At 44.5% G+C, this 22,885-nt stretch overlaps 1 protein-coding gene across 1 annotated transcript in view; it reads left to right on the forward strand.

Annotated features, from left to right (window-relative positions):
• Positions 1-21,377, forward strand: part of LOC119382343 (uncharacterized) — a 51,315-nt gene extending 29,938 nt beyond the window's left edge. Inside the window, exons 5-8 of the mRNA XM_037650042.2 lie at positions 5,200-5,408; positions 15,515-15,544; positions 21,196-21,232; positions 21,316-21,377. Coding sequence (XP_037505970.1) covers positions 5,200-5,408; positions 15,515-15,544; positions 21,196-21,232; positions 21,316-21,377 — 338 coding nt within the window. The remainder of the gene's footprint in view (positions 1-5,199; positions 5,409-15,514; positions 15,545-21,195; positions 21,233-21,315) is intronic.
• The last annotated feature ends 1,508 nt before the right edge of the window (positions 21,378-22,885 follow it).

The following is a 22,885-nucleotide window of genomic DNA, read 5'->3' on the forward strand; positions in this document are numbered from 1 at the left end:
TTCGGTGCCGTTTGGGACGAAGGGGACGGTCAGTAGAGGAATTTGAGCCTTGGGGCTCACCTACACGCTCATCGGAGAGCGAACGCGGCAAAGTTTCGAGATTTTCCGTAGTCGGCATGTTAGTCGACGAATCTATCCCCCCTTCGAGAAGAGTTGCATTGGGGCTGGGCACATCAGCCGATTGTTGTGAAGGTGCCTGCAAGGTGGTTAGTGGAAGTCGCACTAACTGTGGAACTGCAGAAGAACATGGAGGTGGGGAGGAATTATGTTGATGTATGGACGATGTGTTAGGTGGAGGACATCCACTTTGTAGTGTCGCCGCCGGAGGTACCGTCCGGCGGGCTAGGAAGGCGGCTCAGCGCCGGAGCGCCCGCAGTTGCGTCAGGACAGCCGGAGAGCGGGAATGGGACTGAAGTTTATTAACAAAGAGATTTGGTCATCCGATTTTGTACAGGGAATACCCGTTGTGTGGCGCTCTGCGTCACACAATCAAAACCGAAACTGGTAAGGCGCGACACCACACTTATAGCCTTATATTCAAATAAATAAGGGATGAAACCCTTAAGCAATAATTTTTAATTTCTATATATATATATTGTAGTGAATCAGACAGAGACAACGCCCTTTTGTCGGGCAAGCTGTTCTAATCTGACTTCGTTCTCCTCCTCTTCCTCTCCTTCACCCTACCTCCCCGTGCGCCCAAAGTCCGGTGTCGTTCTTCGTCATCACACTCAGCCATGACTGCGAGCGCACCGAGCTGCTGACACTGTTTCTGGTGGGCGGTGCTGGCTGCACCATGGTGTTCGGTCCCGACCACACTGCAACATGGTTTGGTGGCCTGCCAGAAGTGTCTCTGGAGGAAGACACTGGCTCCATCACGGTGGTCGGTCCTGGACACATTGTGACTTGGCTTGAGAAGTCGCAGCATACTCTGGCGGGCCAAATCGACTTTTTCGTTGTGGTCGAAGTTCTCAGGCACTATGGTATCCGGCAGGGAAAGCTGCCGATGGCGGCTCTGGGGGGCGCCATTGGCTGTGCCATCGAAGTCGTAGGCCTCGCTGACGACCGTCTTGCTGCATGTAAGAGCAAGGCAGGTGAGACTGTAGACGACATACAAAAACGAATCTGTCGTCCAGATCACGACTGGTCACAATGTGCTGGTGTGGTAGTATCGACGAACCGAGAGCCACACTCAGTGCTGGCGCGCCACGGGACTTGTGCTCTGGCAGCTCCACTGCCATTGGGCCAGTGCGCCAAGGGTTTCGGCAAGCAGTAGGTGCTGAGTAAATTCCGCATGAATTCAAGCCGAGGATTTCATGCCAAAAGGGGTCAGAAGCCGTGTCAGATGAAAGATACTTGGGCTGCGTGGCCAGTTCTCGGCTGACAATGACTTTAGCCGTGCTCGTCGTCATGGCTTCGTTGACCTCCGTAACCACCTTTCTGGAGTCGAAAGCGATGTCATAGGAAGGAGGCGCAGGCGGTATGGGAAGGTCCTTTGTGGGAATAATGTGGTCTTTCACCTGGGGTTCATTGACTGAGAGTTTGCTCAGCATGAAATGGCCGTCTCCTGGTGCCTCCCATGCCTGCGCTGACAACCGAGGATATTGCATCAACGGCTCACGAAGCCTCTCGTTCCTGATATCCGTAGGTAAGTCAGCGTCCCGGTATGGCGCATCAGAGGCGAGCGGAGCCATATTGCCTCTGTGTGCTGTAACAACGCTGAACTTGGTGGTGGCATTCGCGAGTTCGGCGGATGAAAAATGTTGTCGGCCGCTGACAGTGGTGTAGCATTTCATACGGTTACCGAAATCTGTTGGCTGGTCTGTTACCTGGATCGATGGTAGGAGAGGAACAGGCTGCTTCATGTCTTCAAGCAAAGACGTTCTCGAGGGCATTGGTGCAGACTTCTGCAGATGCAAGGAGGCCTTGGCCTCTGGTACCAACGGTGTCGTGTCCGACACGTATGCTGAGTACAAGACACGAAGCGGTGAGCACGACCTCGGTCCGCTGCTTACACTTGGGCAAGCTGCGAAGCTGTCTGCCGGTGAGCGGCAGTGCGCAGTTTCAGGCCCGAGGAGATGGCCTTCTCGAGACGGTAACAGATGCGTTAGACTCGTTGGTGGCGTCATAGGGAATCGGGCCGAAAGCATCAATCAGAGCTGCACACTATTCCGGCCATGACTGTCGCTTGATGCCGTCGTAGTTGTGTCATGCCTTGGCTGCGCCTCAGAGACGGTCTATGGCAACGAGCCGTTTATGATCGTCAGGCCAGGCGTGACGAGAGCCGAGCACATTGACCATCTCTACCTAAGTGTCGGCATCGTCCTGCGAACCGGAGAATTCCGGAAGTTCCGAAAGAGCCGGATGTGGTAAGGCGGCAGGCCGGAAGCAGGAGCTCAACGACGCCAAGCGGTTTAGTTGTTGCGTCATTTGAGTGATGGTACGCATGAGTTCCGTGGCTTCCAGGATGACGGTGAAAAATGGGTGGCGACCGTCAACGCCCTAGGAGCTCGCGAAGCCTGAACGGAGGCGCAGAAATGGTCCACGGCGGTAGACCGCCTTCGGGATCGTGCCGCGGCGTGGCACAAATACGAAGGCGTGGAGCAGCAGTCCTGGGCAGCATGGAGTGCAGCCCTGATTGCCGCTTTCGGCCTGATGCCCGGTACCTTCGGTGTGTCCAAGACCTCCACCAAGAACGGAGTTCCGGAGGGCTACAACCTTGAGGCTGCAATGGTGCCTTGCAGTCCATCGATGGTGTACGTCGTACATTTTGGCTCTTACCGGAGCAGCCTGCTCCTCCTCTGCAGGTCAAGGACTCTGCGTCGGTAACGGAAATGAACATATCGCCACCAGACCTTCTGCAAACTGAGAAACTGCCCTCGCGCTCATCGTCGTCTGAGCACAAACAGGCACTCCCCCCTATCGTGCCAGATGAACGACACGTCCGTGAACCCTAGGAGACCACGATCGCCACTAACACGACCTACGCCATACCACTTCACAAAGTAGGCCATCCCGATGTCGCAAACGAGATGCCTGACCAGCCAGAGGTCATTATCATCAGAGACTTGGCACTGCAAACCAACTGCCCTGCTGACGACACTGCTCGCTCCAGGGACACATGCCGTTCACGTGACCCTTCATCAGGAAGCGCCAGCTCGACTCAGCTTGACAACTGCACCCGACCTCATGTAGTCTGACACGCGACAGTTACGCATGCTGTACTATCTTCAGAGCTGTGGCGGGATCAACGTCAGCGTTTCGGGATAAGCCTGCCACCATGCCGAAACAGTAATTGCCACCCACCCAAGAAACTACCAATATTTCGCGAGAAGTCTCTTGGCCGGAAACTTCGAGTAGTTTGACACTGCCGATTTCGTGCACGACAGGCCAATGGGAGAGATTTCCCTACAAAGTCGCAGCATGGCCGGGGTCATCATCCACTGCGACACAGCCAGTGTCGCCCGCCAGAGAAACTTCTAGCAGACCACCAAACCATGCTGAAGCGGGGTCGGGGCCGACCACCACGAAACAGCCAGTGCCATCCACCGGACACATTTCTGGCGGATCTCCTGACTGAGTTGCCGCGTGGTCGCGTCCGACCAGCGCAATTCAGCCAGCACTGTCCACCTGAAATATTGTCGACGACTCCATGCGCTTTGCAGTCATGGCCGAGTGTGATGACAAAGATCGACACCGGGGCTCTGGTGCGCGGGGACATCTAGCGGCTATCTAGAGGTAGAGGAAGAAGAGGACAATATAGAACAGCTGGCCCAGGAACAGGTGCTGTCTCTGTCTTGTTCATTACAATATATATATATATATATATATATATATATATATATATATATATATATATATATATACACACATACATATATATATATATATATATATAATGTATGTATGTATATAAATAAATGGCATGAGAGAGTAGGGCAGAGTTGCATGCTGGCTTTTATACCTTAAAGGGGTCATGCAACACCTTTAAAGTAATCATTGCATGGCTTCATTAACAGACTTTATTGCCTCTTCAACTGACTGCCACAAAATATTTTAGAACCAGTCAAATATGAGTGGAGTTACAGGGATTTGTCGCATGCTTTAAGCGCTTTCTCTCTCCCTTGGACCAGCGAGCTTGCTGAAAGCTACGTAGGAAGGGGGGGAGCGACAAGGGGGCAGGAAGCTACGTCCATTCGTCAGCACGTCATGACCTTGAGCACTTTCTTTTCCTTTTTTTCCCTTCAAACGCGCGGCTTACTTTTAGTGTAATCGCGGGCAAGCGCGCAGGCACCTCGCAGCATCCCACGGCGGCTGCGGTAAATATGCAGCTCACGATGCTCAAATCAGCCAATGACCATGGACTTCATGCTTATGGTGCAGTCATTTGGCTTTATGGCATCATTTGTCAAGAGAAGAGCGGGCAATTTCTAGCTGACTTTGAGAACTCACTGTAAATTTCAGACCACTTGCTGCGCTATAATGTTTGGCTGACATGTTCTTAGGAGCCTCAACTACTGCTCTGCAGCGTTTTCTGGCCATGCTGAAAAAGTGTTGCAAGGCCCCTTTAAGGTACATGCTGTGTTGTTCGTCTCTTTATGTTAGGATGCTATGCACTAGTGGTGTCTATTATAATACGAATAGCATCTAATGAGATTCTAAGTGTGATGAAATCATTATAATGGGAGATCAGTTTTGCAGAATATCACAAGGGGGAGGAAGGGTTTTAAAAGGGGATAATTGCTGTCCATCCATTTGTCGTGCTGAACTCTCCGAAAGAAAAGCTTCTTAACTCTGGTCCGGGGTGCAAACTCAGGACTAGTGCCTTTTTGGGGTGGTCACTGTACCAGGTGAGCTGACCAGTTTTACGTCGTCTATGAAGCTTCTTTTTTTTTTTTCAGAATACTCTGTATGGATTTCCTTGTAGCTTTACTTTATGAACAGGTAGATGGTAATTTTTATCTTTCATAGTTGTTATATGGTCAAGGAGTTGTGGTCACTGACTAAGTCAAGGCAAAAATTTGCAGGGTTCTCGTGTTTTTCATTTTGACTTGGTCAGTCACTGCAGCGTCTTCATCATCATGTTACCTGACCAGATGAACTTTCGTCAAACTCTCAACTACATAAGTTGTTATGATGCATTGATGCAAATTGCTCTGCAGCTGCAAAGTGTGATAAAAATTGTTTTTGTTTTTTCAGTGCTGGATGACACAAAACGCAGGCTGCGCTTGAAGCAGCAAATGAGAGATGGCATTTTAAGTCATGTGAAGTATTGTTACATCCACAAAACTTCCTATGCACCTTGCTGCTGCCCGTGCAGTACATGGAGTGAACCACCTAAGCCCATATTTGAAGACCAGCAAGATGCGACATATGCGTGTGAAGAATTTGAGCTCTTTTGTACACAGGTAATTCTGCAATGGCGCTGGTTCCAAGAGACATTTGAAACCATGCAGGGTGCTTCTTTAATAATTATTTAGACAATACAGGTTTATGAAAAAAGTATGAACATACTATATGTGGTATTATTTTTGGAGTAGCTGCAGTGTTAAAAGCCAACTACAACCCATCATGGTAGGTTGGTGACTAAAGTGTTGCACTGCTAACATCAAGGATGTGGCTTTGGCTCCCAGCAACAGTGGCTACATTTCACTGGGGACAAAATGTAAGAACACCTGTGTACGCCCCTAGGCCTTTGCTCAGTTACTTTATCTGTATATTCCCTCTTGTAAATGGAACTTCCAGTGCCTCTAGAGTTATGCAATCTGATGATACACTTTTGCGGTCACTGAATCGTGTGAAGCCGAAGTATGATTAAGTGTAGCCACTGCTGTGTAACTCTGTGTAAGTTATGGCATGTGCACAGCTACTGACCCGAAAGACATGTCTTCAATCCTGGTCGTGGCGGCCACATTTCATTTGTGAAATGGAAGAGGCCTGCATACTGTGTGATGTCAGTGCACCTTAAAGAAACCCAGCTGGTTTAAATTATCTAGAACTCTTCAATACGGTGTGCCTCATAATCGTATTGCAGTTTAGCATGTAAAACCTTAGCAATTATTATTATTAAAATAATTATAAAAAATAACATGAAGAGCATACCAAGTGTCAACAAACTGTGCTGTGCAGCGCAGTTCTCTCTGAAGATTAGATTGCTGTAATTGCACTGGTATAGCAGATCGAGGGTTGGCATGTCATAGATGCTTTTGTAATTCAAGGCATACTATAATTGAGTCGTTGAATGTTGCGTTGACCCTGGCTCGCTGGAGACTTTCCAGGTTGAATTTTTTTTACATAGCGACATAGGCAGGTACGCAGGGTCCCACATTGGACTGCCCATTGGTCACTTTGTTGAGCCCATTTTTACTGCACTATAAGTGCTTCTACTAAGTTGATATACAATGCATTTTGTATAAACAGTAAAATAATTTCACAAAAAGCGACCAACATGCTGTGTTTCCTGCTTGCAGTACAATTTGTGCGTGTTATTTCTATCCTGCGTAATCAACTTGAAGGTGTCCTTTAAAAGGGGAAATTTGCTTTCCATCCGTTTGTTGTGCAGGTCTACAACGAAATCCATACGGATTTAATAAAAGAGCCTAATACAAAGTATATACAGTTAAAACCCAGTCTAATGAAAAAATTTCCATTCGCTGACGGGTACCAACAGGGTTGAATGTAGTCTTCAACTCAAATTAGCGAAAGTATTATGGCACTAAACCTGATTTAATGAAGCCTCTTCGGTAATAGATGACTGAAAATTCAGTGAGTTTTGGCACAGATGGGCTTTTCTTCGGGTGTGCATTGCAACGACATCGTATTAAAACATCTAACTGCCCTAATCACAACCCCAGTTTTTATTTTGGCGAGCTGCACACCATGCCCGTGCACGGAACAGATCGGTAGCGTTTTTACTTGCCGTTTTTACGGTAGCGTTTTTACTTACTGGTGTTGTTGGTTTGTTGTCCCTGTAAATTCTCTCAAAGGAACACGGTGGTTGCTTTCACTATTTAATGGTTTATGCAATAGATGGCACTGATCGTCTCCTTGCAACTATCTTGCTCTGCCTGCTCACACAATCACTGCATTCTCCTCGTCTTTGCATATCAGCAAGTTGTCACGGCTTCAAGTGACAGTCTATCTTGCCTGTATTGCCCGTATGTTAGAGGCTTCATGTTCGGGTGAAGCGGAAGGCTCCATGTCCAAGCTGCCCTGCGGACTTCTCACATGTGCTGGCATGTGTTAGTGGCAAATGAAATGCCGCCATGTCTTTCGGGTGACATTACAAAGGACTGAAAAATCACTTTCTAGATTTTACAAACTTCCCAGTTTAATGATATAATTTGAGCGCAGTCATCACTTCGTTAAATTGAGTTTCAACTGTAACAGGTTTTGGTGATGAAGTCCTTTTGGTGGACTGCTGCTTCTAATGGTGCAGGCGAGGCATCATGAATTCTAGGCCATGTCAGACTCTGGGCCAGGATTCTAGCGAAGGGATGGTTGTCTATAGTTAGATGCATAGTGGTTTAAGGGCACTTTGTAATCATTTCATGAAATATAAGAGCTTCCATGTGCTGCTTGCAAAAGAGAAAAGCTTAAATTGAAAAAAAGAATTGGCACCCCCTTTTACCCTTCCCACTGGTACGCACAACTATAGAATAGCAATGGAGTTCTCAATCGCAGAACATCTGCAGGGTCCTAGCAACAATTCACATGTGCTGATTTGTTGGCCTCTCAAGTTGCCAGTTGGTTTGCCGGCATGTTCATTTTTTTTTAGACAATCATCCCTTGGCACGGACCATATTGATGGAAGGGCTCGGAAGCTAGTTGTGAGGGCCAGTGGTGTTAGTTGTCACCCAAACAACAGTGCTACTCTTCAAGCACGACCGTGCCGTATAAAACATCTCAGCCAATTGATATTTGTTAGCTCTGTAGAAAAGGGCATGTGGTTCGAAAAACCAAAACCTGTAACTTTTATTTTCCTTGCTTTACAAATTCGGAACTTTTTGCATGTTTTTGTTAGACGTCAGCTTTCTCTAGTGTCATTTTCTTTTCTTAATTCTTGTTTAGTTCTGCTGTGTTCCACTCAACAAGTTCAACAAAGCAGACTGGTGGGCTAGTTGGTGCTGCATATTTTGAAGTTTACTGCAGTGGAACTATGCAGGACAACGGAAGACGCGAGAATGCCATAGTGCTGTGTGTTTGTATTTTCTATCATCCTGCGTCGTTTCTTTGTGCTAAACCTCAACATATGTACTCAGTAAGTGGCATTTTACTGTGGCATTCTATGTTCCACAACATTCTAGAAACACTCCCTGTTCAACAATCGTAGCGTTAAATTTCCATTATTCCCTTGATTTCTGCGTTGTTTTGTTTTATACCGAATATATAGCGTTTGTCTTTTAGCTAGCTATTATCACCAATTTAGTATTGAACAAAACAAATGACATCATTTATCAAATTGTGACGCACTCTTGTTTTTCAACTTTGTTCCACCTACCAAACATGAACTATCAGCCTTTGTGTAAGCATCTATTGAAAATGTCAAATAATTGATTAATCAACAGCAAAACCTTCATCAGTAATGATTAATCAAAACTCGTGAATAATTAATTGTTTATCTGTTTGAAAAAAAAATTATCGATTATCCCTAGATCGATGACCAGCGAAGCTGTTTAGCATGTGACATAGAGGGGACACAAGCAATGAAACCAACAGACAATTAAGCCAGTGAAAGCATAGGATACATTATTTGTTATTGTGGTGTCGCGCCTTACCAGTTTCGGTTTTGATTGCGTGACGCAGAGCGCCACACAACGGGTATTCCCTGTACAAAATCGGATGACCAAATCTCTTTGTTAATAAACTTCAGTCCCATTCCCGCTCTCCGGCTGTCCTGACGCAACTGCGGGCGCTCCGGCGCTGAGCCGCCTTCCTAGCCCGCCGGACGGTACCTCCGGCGGCGACACTACAAAGTGGCGACGAGGTGAAAACAATGTAAGCCTTCTACATGCTTCGCCGGCATTTTCCGCCGCATTACGGGGCACCACCCCACTTGCAAGCTGCACGGACTACGGCCACACCCTACTGCGGCCACACCCTGTGCACGTATTGCCAATGCTTGCTGGCACCGGTGATTCGCCAACGCATCCTGGCGACTGCGACTCAACAGTGAACCACGTTTCCAGCATGAGTGCCGCTATTCCTCCTCCGCCGTTTTTACAAACTCCGGGCACTCCTCCCGTGCCTTGGGCTAAATGGCGCCGTGTCTTTCAGGCGTACGTCGACGTTGCCGCCGGAGACACCGCCCGGCCCGCTCTGAAGAAGAGCCTCCTGCTGAATGCACTGGGAGTTGAAGGCCTGGATGTTTACTGGACGCTACAAGCTGCCCAGGAACAGGCGGGGAGCGGAGATGGCACTCGGGACGAAGGCACGCAAGATGAGTACATCGCAGCGCTCACGCTGCTCGAGAATCACTTCAAGGCCCCCAGCAATGAAATTCTAGAGCGTCACTATTTCAAACTGCGCAAACAGTTACCAGGGGAATCCGTTACTGATTATGTTTCTGCACTACAGACGATGGCCAGCAGATGCAATTTCGGGACTTCCGTCAATGCCATGGTCCGCGACCAGCTTTTCAGCGGAATAACCGCACAACAAGTCCGCAGACGACTTCTGCAGCTGGGACCTACCCTTACTATACATCAAGCAATACAGATTGCCAAAGAAGAGGAGCGTACCGAACTCGAAATGCAGGAATTCGCGAACGCGCAAGTTGAGAGGGTCGGATTTCAAGCGGGTACGCAAGATGGCCGCCAAAGCACTTCACATTCCTTTCCACCAAAACAAAAGAATCATGGCCGCCGGCCTTCCCGACAGAACTCGGGAGGGAGCCAACATGGCCGCTCGCAACATGACACCCGTCCTCATTCTTCATCGGACTCTTCGGGACAGCAGAATGAACCGCACCGATCCGAATCGAATTTCTGCTATAGATGCGGATCGTCTCAACATTACGCAAATTTTGCAAACTGTCCTGCCCGCAACCGCACCTGTTCTGCCTGCGGAAAACGAGGTCACTTCAGAGCTGTCTGCCGCTCATCAAATGTCCGAACTTCGCAACAAAACGTAGCTCAAGTGCAAGATACTGCAGTAACAAATACAGTTACTATTCTCAACATTGATGAACGCTCCAGCCGTCCTTCGCCACTGAAGATTTCTGTTCAAGTTGGCCAAGTCAACATTCCTTTCCTCGTTGACACCGGTGCGACCGTCTCATTGCTGAACTTACAAGATTTCAAGCAGTACTTTCCGGGGACCAGACTCCTTGACTCCTACATTGTCCTTCAGGACTATTCCAAGAAATGCATTCCCCATGTCGGATACTTCTCTACAAACGTCCGGTACAACGATACCACTGCTACTGTCACATTTTACGTGACCAAAGAAGGTTCTTCACTTCTCGGTTTGGACGCCATTCGAAGCCTCCACATACACATCGACGGCGCTACATTGTCCTGCTCACAAGTTTCAAGTACAGCAACTCCAAGAATTCCTGCTAATGCTCCGTCCGAATTTCATCACCTCTTCACCCAGGAACTTGGCCTGGTGAAAGGCTACATGCACGAAGTGAAACGCCGCCCAGGTGTGCAACCTGTAGCTGCCAAGCTTCGCAGATTGTCATTCCTGCTTCGACAACAAGTCTCCGATGAACTTTCCCGTCTTGAAAATGCAGGCGTCATCGAACGTGTTTCAGCATCAGATTGGGTCTCTCCACTGGTCGTGGTGAAGAAAAAGAACGGTTCATTAAGACTTTGTGTGGACTTGCGTGAACCAAACAAAGCTATCGTGATTGATGGGTTTCCCTTGCCCCACATCGAAGAACTTCTCCAGCAACTTACAGGTGCTGTTTACTTTTCAAAGCTAGATCTTGCATCAGCATACCATCAGGTTAACTTGTCAGAATCAAGTAGGGACTTAACCACTTTTGTAACGCATGATGGTTTGTTCAGATTCCGTAGAGTCTGCTTCGGGCTTGCATCTGCCCCTGCTGTTTTTCAGAAAATGATGTCCGACATTTTGAAAGGTTGTTCTGGAGTACTATGCTACCTAGATGACATTTTGGTCTGGGGTCGAACGCGTGCTGAACATGATGCTAATTTACAAGCAGTACTAAGCCGCATAAGCAACACAGGAATGAAACTCAACGACAAATGTGTCTTTGCTGTCCAGGAAATCCAATTTTTAGGACACAATGTCAGTGCCAGAGGATTGTCTCCTCTTGAGTCCAAAGTGCATGCTATCGTTAATGCACCTGCTCCTACAGATTGTAAATCCTTGCATTCATTTCTTGGTCTCGCTGGCTACTACTCAAAGTTCATTCCTCATTATGCTGACGTTGTTGAACCACTGCGCTCCATGCTGCGCAAAGGCCAAACATTTCATTGGTCGCATGAAGCCAATTCGGCATTCAACAGTATCAAAGCAGTACTGGCTGAAAACCCAGTCATTCAACTCTTTGACGAGAAGCTTCCGATAGTCATAACGACTGATGCTTCCAACATAGGTTTGGGTGCTGTGTTTCAACAACACAAAGGTGACCAGTTAATTACAATTGCTTTTGCTTCGAGAACCTTGTCACCTGCTGAACGCAGATATTCTACTGGTGAGCGTGAAGCCTTAGCATGCCTCTTTGCTTGCGAGAAATGGCATGTATACCTCTGGGGTAGACATTTTACATTACGCACTGATCATCAAGCACTTACTACATTACTTTCTGCTGGATCAGAGGGCCGACGCCCATTACGCATTTCACGCTGGTGCGCCAGACTTTTGTACTACAACTTCACTGTACAGTACTGCAAAGGTTCAAATAATGTTGTAGCAGATGCACTTTCCCGTCTGCCTTTGCAACTTCCAGTCTCACCAGACTTGGAAGAAGAGATAATCTCACTTGTCACTCCATGCATCAGTAAAGCTGATCTACAGGCAGCAACAGCTGAGGATACTACTTTGCAACAAGTAATTCCATACATTGCGAACGGATGGCCAGAAAAGAAATCTCTTCAGCCAGAACTACTGCCCTACTTTGCAATCCGAAATGAGCTGTCTTATGTAGACAACTTAGTTTTCCGTGCAGACAGAGTAAGCATTCCTGCTTCACTCTGCAATAAACTCGTACAGTTGGCTCATGAAAGTCACCCTGGAATTGTCAGGACTAAGCAGCGACTTAGAGAAAGATACTGGTGGCCTGGCATGGATAGCCAAGTTGAACGTGCAGTTCGCGACTGTGTCGTATGCCAAACAGCAGATAAATCTGCTAAACCAGTTTTTGCACCCTTACAGCCTGTCCCATGGCCAGACAAACCTTGGGAAAAGCTAGGCATGGACATTGTCGGTCCACTCGAACGTGCTCCTTTCGACTGCAAATTTGCAATCACATTAGTTGACTACCACTCTAAGTGGCCTGAGGTTTGCTTTACCCATGCAGTCACTTCAGACGCAGTAATTACATTTCTGTCAGCACTTTTCAGTAGGGAAGGTTTCCCAGAAGCAATCGTCACGGACAACGGTCCACAATTTAAATCTCAACTATTTGAGAAGTTCCTCTCCGACAGAGGCATACAGCATATTTGCTCTTCGAACTACTATCCGCAATCTAACGGTCAAGTTGAACGCTTCAACCGTGTTTTGAAAGAGCAAATTCAGCTCGCTCAACTTGAATGCCGCCCACTGAAACAAGCTGTAACAGAGTACTTAGGCACGTATCGCTTTACGCCTCAAGCTACTACAGGCTTGTCGCCTGCACAACTTCTGCATAACCGCCAACCGCGTTCTGGAATTGACATTGCAGGGTTACACCCGAACTCTCCCGCTCCTTCGCCAAGTTTGGATCCTGTGAGAACACGAGTGTTCCACAAGCAACAGGCAACTAAGCAACGCATTGATTCTAAGCGTGGAGCAAAACCTCCTAAGCTACAGGTGGGCCTCAGAGTCAAAGTTCGTCTGCCAGGGAAGCAGAATAAATACAGAGGTCCTTATACAATCCTTAGTCAAACTGGATTCAATTCCTTTCGCCTTAGTGATGGCAACGTCTGGAATGCATCAAAGCTGGTAGTTGTTCATGCTGAGCAGAATGCAACTCCACAGCAGAATTCATGTCCTCCACCTAACACATCGTCCATGCATCAACATAATTCCTCCCCACCTCCATGTTCTCCTGCAGTTCCACAGTTAGTGCGACTTCCACTAACCACCTTGCAGGCACCTTCACAACAATTGGCTGATGTGCCCAGCCCCAATGCAACTCTTCTCGAAGGGGGGATAGATACGTCGACTAACATGCCGACTACGGAAAATCTCGAAACTTTGCCGCGTTCGCTCTCCGATGAGCGTGTAGGTGAGCCCCAAGGCTCAAATTCCTCTACTGACCGTCCCCTTCGTCCCAAACGGCACCGAAGAAAGCCATCTCGATACAAGGACTATGTTCCTTGATATATATATATACATTTTTTCATAATACTCATGTTTCACATACAACTATACTGCTTATATACCACTTTATATACTACTTTCATATATTACTTACTACATAATCCTTTTTGGGGAACATGTGACTGACATTAAGTTCCTAACTACTACTTATACTAGTTCATAAATGGGCTCATGCAATACAAATTCATTACATCAAGTTTAGTCAAACTACGTCAACTCTGGTCACATACATATTGTCCTAATAAAGAATACATTCCTACATGTGATAACTATTGTATAATGATGTTACTTATTTTTGCACATTTTCTTACAAGATGTTCAAGGATTGTGTGCCAACGTGTTACTTCATACAAACTTTTCAGTGCCTTACCACTGTATAATGTCACGTACAGAGTGCAACTCCTTTCCTTTTTAGGGGGAGATGATGTGGTGTCGCGCCTTACCAGTTTCGGTTTTGATTGTGTGACGCAGAGCGCCACACAACGGGTATTCCCTGTACAAAATCGGATGACCAAATCTCTTTGTTAATAAACTTCAGTCCCATTCCCGCTCTCCGGCTGTCCTGACGCAACTGCGGGCGCTCCGGCGCTGAGCCGCCTTCCTAGCCCGCCGGACGGTACCTCCGGCGGCGACACTACAGTTATTCCTAACTGTAATGTAATGATTACGAGCTCACTTGAAAGGAATTAAAGCGGATGAAAATGTTAACGAATGAGTTTTTGTTAATTACTCATTTCAGTGTAACTTTAGGTGCAGCAAAGTATTTCCGCCTTGACCTAGAGTTTTTGTGCAAATACAACAAGTACCCAACTGTCATAGTATCTTTATTGAAAAATCTGTATTATCTGAAAAAAAAAGTCTATTTTGTGCACTGTTATTGTGATCAGACCACCCACGTCCATTTGTGTAGACAGGACCCTGAAGGATCAGCTTAAAGGGTCTCTGCAACACTTTTCCAAGTAGCCATGGAATAGCTTTGTTAAGGTAGCTTATCTCCTCACGGATCGGCCACCACAAAAATTTTTAGAATCCGTCCAGTACGAATGTAGCTACAAAGATTTGTCACACGCTGTAATTGCTTTCTTACGTCTCTCGTCCTGACGAGAGCGCTGGAAGCTAAGCAGGGAGGGGTGGCATGGGGGAAGAAGGTACATCACGCGTGCATCGTGACCTTGAGCACTTTTTCTTTTTTTTTTCTTCTTTTTTTCTTCGAACGCGCGGCATACTTTCACTGTGACCGTGCACACCCGTGGGCATGGTGGCGGCCTCCCGCAGCAGCCGCAGCAACTACCGAGCGCGCCATGTTCAAATCAGCCACTGGCGTGGCCTGTGGCAGTGACGCCATAAGCATCATTTTTGTTGAGAGAATAGGAAGTGCTTTTTAGCTGACTGAGAATCATTTTTGTTGAGAGAAGAGGAAGTGCTTTTTAGCTGACTGAGAATTTATTGTAAATCCCAGGCCACGTGCTGCGCTATAATGTTTGGCCCCCGCTCCCATGTTCTCGGGAGCCTTAGCTACCGATCAGCAGCGTTTTCTGACCATGCTGAGAAAGTGTTGCAGGGCCGCTTTAATTTACAGTTCATGTGGCTTTTTGCTAATGTGGGCTCACTGCAAAATATTTATGTGTAGTGGCATGTTGAATGGCAGTAAAATGCAGTGAAATATATTTTATGTCTTTTTACGTGAAAATTGCCAAAATGAAAATGCCAAAATTCTCTTGAGAATGAGACACAACCAAAGGATAACCGTTTACATATCTTGCCCAGCATGAGGATGGTAGCAAAATAATTTTACTTAAACATTGCCCTCTGTTGCCATTCTTCATTGTCGATATGTCTTCAGACCACATGAGGCAAAAGATGGTTGAGCTAGAAATGGCTTTCTTCTCATATAAACACATATCCAGAGACGTCCTGAGTAAATACCATAGGGTGAAAAAGTGCTCTATAGTTGAAATCAAAAGTGCACAACTTCCATGTCTGTTTACAATTGCTTTAATACTTTTTATGTTCTTTCTAGATGGCTCCTCATGTTCGTTGCTGGTACAAGGTAAGTCCCACCTATTATAAGACTGTTGGTATGGGCTATAGTTGTTACACATTTGAAGTCAAAGCAGCTTGAAAGAATGTGGATGACAGCTTTTTGTTGTCTATATTCCTGCTTGTCCCATTCGTTCATAATGTTCACTTTTTATTCAAGCTTACGCTGGTAATTGTATTCACCAGAAAAGATGCAGTGCAATTTAATCACTGTCTGTCTAGCACATTTGAATATCATAGTACAGTTTTCTGGTTCTAACTCCCTAACACATCTAGGTTAGAAAAGTAAAACAGCAACGACAACTGTTGTTATGGTTTGATAGAATGAAAAACGTTAAATGTTTTTTATGACCATCTGTGAAATACAATGGCAGAGTGTTAAGATAGACTGCTTTTCTAAAGCACATACAAGAATTTCCTAAATGCTTTTTCAATATGGATGTGTTTGTTATTAAAATTTCTTGAAGTCTTTTTATCTTTCTTAAAGTTATTGAGTGTGGTTCAGAGGCTGAATATAAGGTTATAACCACCAAAAACAGCCGCCATTAAAAGAAAAAAAATTATAAAAAAACGATGTATACTCAGAAACATCACTTTATTGGATGCTTTAGGGATAGGGTTTCTCACTACAATGTCTAGAGGAAAATCTTGTGCCACCATCTGTGCCAGTTTCCTAAGGGATGCTGTGCTGTGGAGTGAGGCTTGGCCTAAAACATGGATATGGCTGCACAAATAAAGCTTAATTAAAACAAAACTTTCATAAAACAGATCTAATTCATCCATCTTGCATCTCACAGTAAAAGATTACTCACGTGCAGTGCATAATCCAGCCACAAAAAGAAGAAACAGATGACAAAGTGTTGCAGAGTAAACACTAACCTTGTCGTCTTTCCGACCTAGTGGCCAGTGCAGTAGTTTTTTTACATTTTATAAAACTGTATGTCCAAGTAGAAGTTAAATCTAAATAAAAGCTCTCTAAGAAAAAAATAGTGCATTGCGTGCTGGTTCAGTGCAAAATCAACCATTGTTATGCAAGGAATGCTTCTAGCCAGATGCATCTTCGAGGTGTCCGGGCTCTTCGTGAACAATGCCAATCCTAATCCAACACATTACAGCATTCCCATGCATACAACAATGTCGCAGTGCGAGATTTCAATCTGGGTAATTGTCAGAAACCATGCTTTTGGCATCCCTTATTAGAAAGGTTTTCTTTCTGTTGATGTGGTAAAATGCTGACATTGCAGATGCTCTGGGAATTGCTCTCTTGTTCACATTGAATTGCAGTAGCGCATTAATAGATTGATGGCTATAATTTACACACGACATATGGGAACTTTAACCTATACCAAAGACATGTGTAGCAAAAGCACCACGTACTAGGTCTGCATATGCACAGCTCCTCTTCAAAGGGCACTCAAACACCATTTCATCTGAGCTGCATTTCATCTGGGATGAGTGTGATACATTTCAAGAAACATTCCCAAATGCATTTTTGACCAAGCTTATGCGAATGAAAATATCAGTTCAACATTTGCTTTTTGTTCACATTGCCCTTCAGTGTTTTGGTCCCTTTGAGCTGGGGCACTGGTGATAATGATACATCACCCTTTCTTGGCTCTTTCTTTTCATATGTATGCGGTGCACAAGGGCATCAATAAAGCAGTGACATGAACAGGACATGTTAACAACTGTCACCAATTTTTAAACTGGAAGTTTGTGATTGCATGTACACAGTGGCTTTTGTCTATGGGCTGTCACGCTTCATGTGTCAAGTCTGTCGTTAGATGAGGTGCCAAAATAAAGCAGGGGTTTCAAAAAGCGACAGGAGAGAGCTGGTAATGTACAGAGAAGTCCACATCTAAGGTGCACACCTCATCAGTATTCAAGACCTCATAGAAGCTTATGCTTAACACACAGTTAGAAAAATTATTGTTTATCGATACCACGAGAGCGGCGGCAGTTCCCCCAAGATCTGCCCCACCTTTGCTTCCCCCCCCCCCCTCCTAAAAGCAAACATTGTCAAAACAGAACGCACAAAAGCTCTCCGCCTCCCTGCCCCCCTGAAGTAAAAAAATCTTGTCGCCGCCCCTGTGCCATAATAAGACCTCATATAACAAGCATTTCCCTGAGGAAGTAGAATAAATGTTCTTGTATTAATGGCTTTAATGCTGTATTTAAGCATACTGTACTTAAGCAATACTGCAGTTAATAATGAGACCCTGTACTTAACCCTTTGAGATGCTACGTACACAATTGTGTACACCACTTGTTTTTGCTAGTTGTGTCGACTAGGGGCTATGAAAGAGCAAGATACATTGAGCTTTGGATGAGTTGAATCTCCTGTATAGTAAATTTGTCTTCATTTAACTTCATTTTGCAGTTACACTGTCGCATATGATCACTTTGCTGAAGGTACTACCTTGTTAGACGAATCGTTGATGTTCTGCTTCCCGCAAGCCACGTCAAAAGTATAATTTTTTTTTTGCTCAAAATGGACATAACCGAAAACGAATTTGCTCTATATTTCTAGCCTGAGATTTGATTCTGTTTATGTAAAAACAGATCATGAAGACTTCAGAATAAATAGATATTGAGTTACAGTTTGATTAGAATTACTATAACAGGCATAAATTAGCTTATTATGACATTATTTTTGTTGCAATAGAATATCGAGTGCCTTGAAATAACATTGCATCGATTTGACGTATTTACGGATAGTTCTTCATAAGCGGTGGGGTTAAGCATGATAGTCCCCTGAATGAAGTGGAATACCATACTCTGATGTTAACAACAGTTTTCAGCTACAAATTAGGAAAAGTTTCTTACCATATGCAAGAATTATCTATCCTGTGACTTACGTGACCAGCCCCGGTCCATTTCTTGTGCTTAATGTCAACTACCCCTTTTTGTTCTTTGACCCATAATGCTGTCGTTCAATCTCTTGAAGGTTGCACTTATCATTTTCCGTTCCATCGCATACTGTGTAGTCCTTAACTTCCTCTCAATTTTCTTTATTATCCTCCAAGTTTCAGCACAATGTGTTGACACTGACAACATGCAATGATTATAAATCTTGCACTTTATGGACAGCAGCAAATTGCCTGTCATTATTTGGCAACTCCTGCCGTATTCACTCTAGCCTATCCTTATTCTTTTTGGGGAATTTCCTTTTCACGGGTGGGCTCCCCTGTTAGTAATTGACCTATATATATGTACCCTTCTACAAATTGTAAAGGCTGTTTGCTAATCGTAAACTCATTTTCTTTTGCCAGGCAATCAAGCATTATCTTTGTCTTCTGCATATTCATTTTTAGCTCTACTTTAGTATTTTTTCAGTTTAGGACTTCAGTGATTTCTTGCAATTCATGACCGTAATTGCTAAAGAGCACTATGTCATCTGTAAACGATTGGTTGCTGAGGTATTCCCTGCTGATCTTTCTTCCCAATCCAGTCATTTGAATAGTTCTTTTAAGTATGCAGTGAGCAACATTGGATATATCATATCTGTTTGTCTTACCCCTTTCTTTACTGAAACTTTTTTGTTCAGTTCTTTTTTTTTTTTTCGTAGAGAAGCAAGGTAGCTGCGGAGCCTTTGTAGATGTTCGCTAAGGTATTTTTATGTGTTTCAAGTAGGGGTGTGCGAATATTCGAAATTTCGAATATTTTTCGAATAGTGTTTGCTATTCGATTCGATTCGCACTGGAATTTTACTATTCGAACTTCCCAAAAACAAACATAGTCAACGCTCGATTGAAAGTGACCCCTTCAGATTTTTAGTATGCTTCACCACATTACACTCTCGTATTGCGGCAAAGTTGCCTTTCAAGCTCCGTTACGGTCGAACTTTGCCAAAAGACAACGTCCAATTGGAAGTGGTCCCTAGATTTTTCAATTTTTCAATATGCTTCACCTCATCACACCTCGGTATTGCGGCAAAGCTGCCTTTCAAGCTCCGTTACGGTCGAAGTTGGCCAATACACAGTCAACGTTCGATTGGAAGTGGTCCCTAGATTTTCAATATGCTTCATCTCATTACATCCCGGTTATAGCGGCAAAGCTGCCTTTCAAGCTCCGTTATGGTCGAACTCTGTCAAGACACAGTCAACGTCCGATTGGAAGTGGTCCCTAGATTTTCAATATGCTTCACCTCATTACACTTTGGTATTGCGGCAAAGCTGCCTTTCAAGCTCTGCTACGTTCGAAAATGTATTAACTCAAGAAAACGCTGGTTCCAACATGTGGCAGAGGTGGGGGCTCAATTAATGCTGTTTTGGACCTGAAATTTGGGCAGGAAGCCCGAAAAATCGGAAGCCGAAGCTTTTTAGCATCCAAAATTTCAGATGTTCTTATATATCGACGTCTACGAGGCACACTTGGAACTCCGGACTTGAAGGGAGCACACCCTTGTCCGCCACATCAGTTGGGCTTCCACAGAAGTTCCACAGAAAGAGGAGGAGAGGCTGAGGAAATGGTATCTTTGCCTATCACGTGTAAAGTGTTGTCGGCAACACTTTGATTGCACCAAATCATGTACATAATACAATTCGGCCTCTACATTGCCTCATTCTTGATAAGACAACTATGAAACACCACCCCGCCAGTGCTTCATCAACCTAGCGAAAAGGAACACTTTCATGTTGTTATCTCATAAGAATATGCTTAGGAATCCTCTCTAAGTTTTTTTTCTGCAATTTCACTTCGAAGTATTCAAAAAATATTCTAGAAATATTCGATTCGATTCGCACTCACACTTCAATATTTGAATTCGCTTCGCACCCGAAATTTTGCTATTCGCACAGCTCTAGTTTCAAGCACTCCTTGGTGGCATACTGCTTCCAAGACTTCATTCGACAGTAAAGACATCAATGTCTTTACTGTCTAATGCCTTTTCGCAATTTATAAAAGGTATATAAAGGGGTTTGTTGTACTAAGCACATTTTTTAATTACCTACGTTCCATACAGAGTTGCTGAAAACCAGTATTTTACTAAGGCAGCAGTGTACCTTGTGCGTTACTCTAAGTGCATTGAATATTTTGAACTCACAGTTTTTATAATCTAGCGTCTTGACATCTGCTTTTTGTTGAATCCTCATACAATCATGCTATTTCATACCAATTTTGGTATACATCCCATTAACGAATCGGCCAGGAGAGCACAAAGTCGTAGGCGGATAGATGAATGCTTCACTGTTTGAGGAATGCTCTTACATTTTTCATTGTTTTGGAAAGAAATGGCATGGACTCATAGTCAAACTGAGGTCCTCAATTTTTTCAGCACATGTTTGCATTTTTTCTACTGATAGACATCACATTTTTCACATTTTTTATTAGTATAGCATACTAAAATGGCCACATTAAAAAAAATACATTAATAGTTACTTGATATCTCACAGCTCTTACTGAAAATACAAACCGGATTATCAAAAGCCCTGATACTCGTTAACTGTGTTATATTTCCATTTCGACAATGTCGTTGCTGTTGCTGTATGGATGTGACTAGTAATCAGTAGTAGGGCTGTGTGTGTAAATGTGTTTTCGTGTTTGTATATGAATTAACATGGTTACCTACCTGAAGGCAGGCATCTGCCAGCTTGAGGAGTTTGAAATTGCTGGTATTTGCATTTTATTTTTCTCTCATATCTGTTTGTTCGTGGCTGGCAGATGGACGATTTCGGAGAGGTAGAGTTGACAGGAGGAGGTGGGTTATATTTCACTTCTCCAATGAAAGCATTGTTTTTTTTTCCCCTATCCTATGTTTCAACACTCATATTTCTTTTACAGGTGCCCCCATTCCCACCTCTGACTTTCCCGGTTCCATCCCAAGTGCTCACATTCCCATTTAAGGCTACCATTTAAGCCTACTTGTCTTGCATTTAATATTCTAGTTTAAGGTTCCTGTTTTCATGCACTGCCAATTATCTCATGAAGGCATGCAAAGTTTTAGTCACTGTTCTAAGATATGATGTCACTGTTGTGAAAAGCCGAAGAAGCTTTTGAGGAAAGATGCAAAATTTTAGGCACTGTTCCGTGCAATCATGACATCATTCTGAAAAACTAAAGCTGCAGCTTGGGAAAAGGTGAAAAGTTTCGGTAATTGTTTTATGCAATCATGTCATCGTTATGAAAGTCATAGGAGCTGCTTGATGAAACATGGAAAGTTTTAGTCACTGTTCTGTGCAATCATGACATTGTTCTGAAAAGCTAAAGCAGCAACTTGAAAAAAGGTGAAAAGTTTTAGTCACTGTTCTATGCAATCATGTAATTGTTATGAAAGCCATAGAAGCTGCTTTCTGAAAGGTGCAAAGCTTTAGTCACCATTCTGTGCAGTCATGTCATCATTGTAAAAAGTCAAAGAAATTGCTTGCCAAAAGGTGCATGTTTTATTCACTGTTCTGTGTGATTATGTCATTGTTATGAAAAGACAAAGAAGAAAAGATGGAACAGTTCTAGTCACTGTTCCATGCAATCCTGTCATTGAATATCAAAAGCCAAGAAGCAGCTTTTCTAAAGTGAGAAGTTTTAGTCACTGTTCTGTTGCAATCATGTCATTGTTTAATATATATGTTTTGTATAATATTTCATCATTAAAGTTATCTTCCTGCTGTTTGTAGACATCCTGTATGTGTTTGTCTTGCAGCAACAATTTCTGCTGGATGGCATGTAATGGCTAAACAAAAGAAAATTATGGTTGCATATGAATCTCTTAACAGTTGTTGCATTTATATGCTGTAAGATGTTCTTTGAAACTGCAAGAATTCGCAATTCATGAGGTGTACAATATTCACTCCAGTTACAGTTAGAGTTAAGCATGTTTAATTTCAACTGAAGATAGAATAAATGTGCCCAATATTTCTTTAGAAATTTGGTTTTTTACTGAAAAGGGCCAGTGAACGCAACTTTGCCTAAGATCTAAGGTCGTGATTGGCATATGCAGCTAGAACCAACGTTACTAGAACAAACTCAGTTTTGAAGCTCCGTATCTCCGCCAGCGGAGGAGGGTGGTCCGAACGGCGGTCGCGAGAACTAGCGGCGCTGCAGTTCCGTCTTGCGCCACTGTCGGCGCGTCGTCTGCTGCCACGGCATAACGCTGCGGTCCGCCGCGCAGTTGCTCGCGGCAACTGCGCGGCAACTTTCTTATTGTACTAGTTAGGTGGATACTTAGGTGGATATGCATAAGGTCGTCTGTATGCATTGGCCCGCGTGCGTTGTTCATTAATTGGCTAAGAATCGATGTTCGGTCTATACTGCCACGTCCACTTCTTGTTTTTTTTTATGTATTCGGGTTTGACCAGCAAGGATGGTTATCAATGCTCGACGCTGTCCGCGAAGCACTGTTCGAGAAGCTTCACGA

Source organism: Rhipicephalus sanguineus, chromosome 1 (assembly GCF_013339695.2).
Source record: "Rhipicephalus sanguineus isolate Rsan-2018 chromosome 1, BIME_Rsan_1.4, whole genome shotgun sequence".
NCBI classification, from domain to species: domain Eukaryota; kingdom Metazoa; phylum Arthropoda; class Arachnida; order Ixodida; family Ixodidae; genus Rhipicephalus; species Rhipicephalus sanguineus.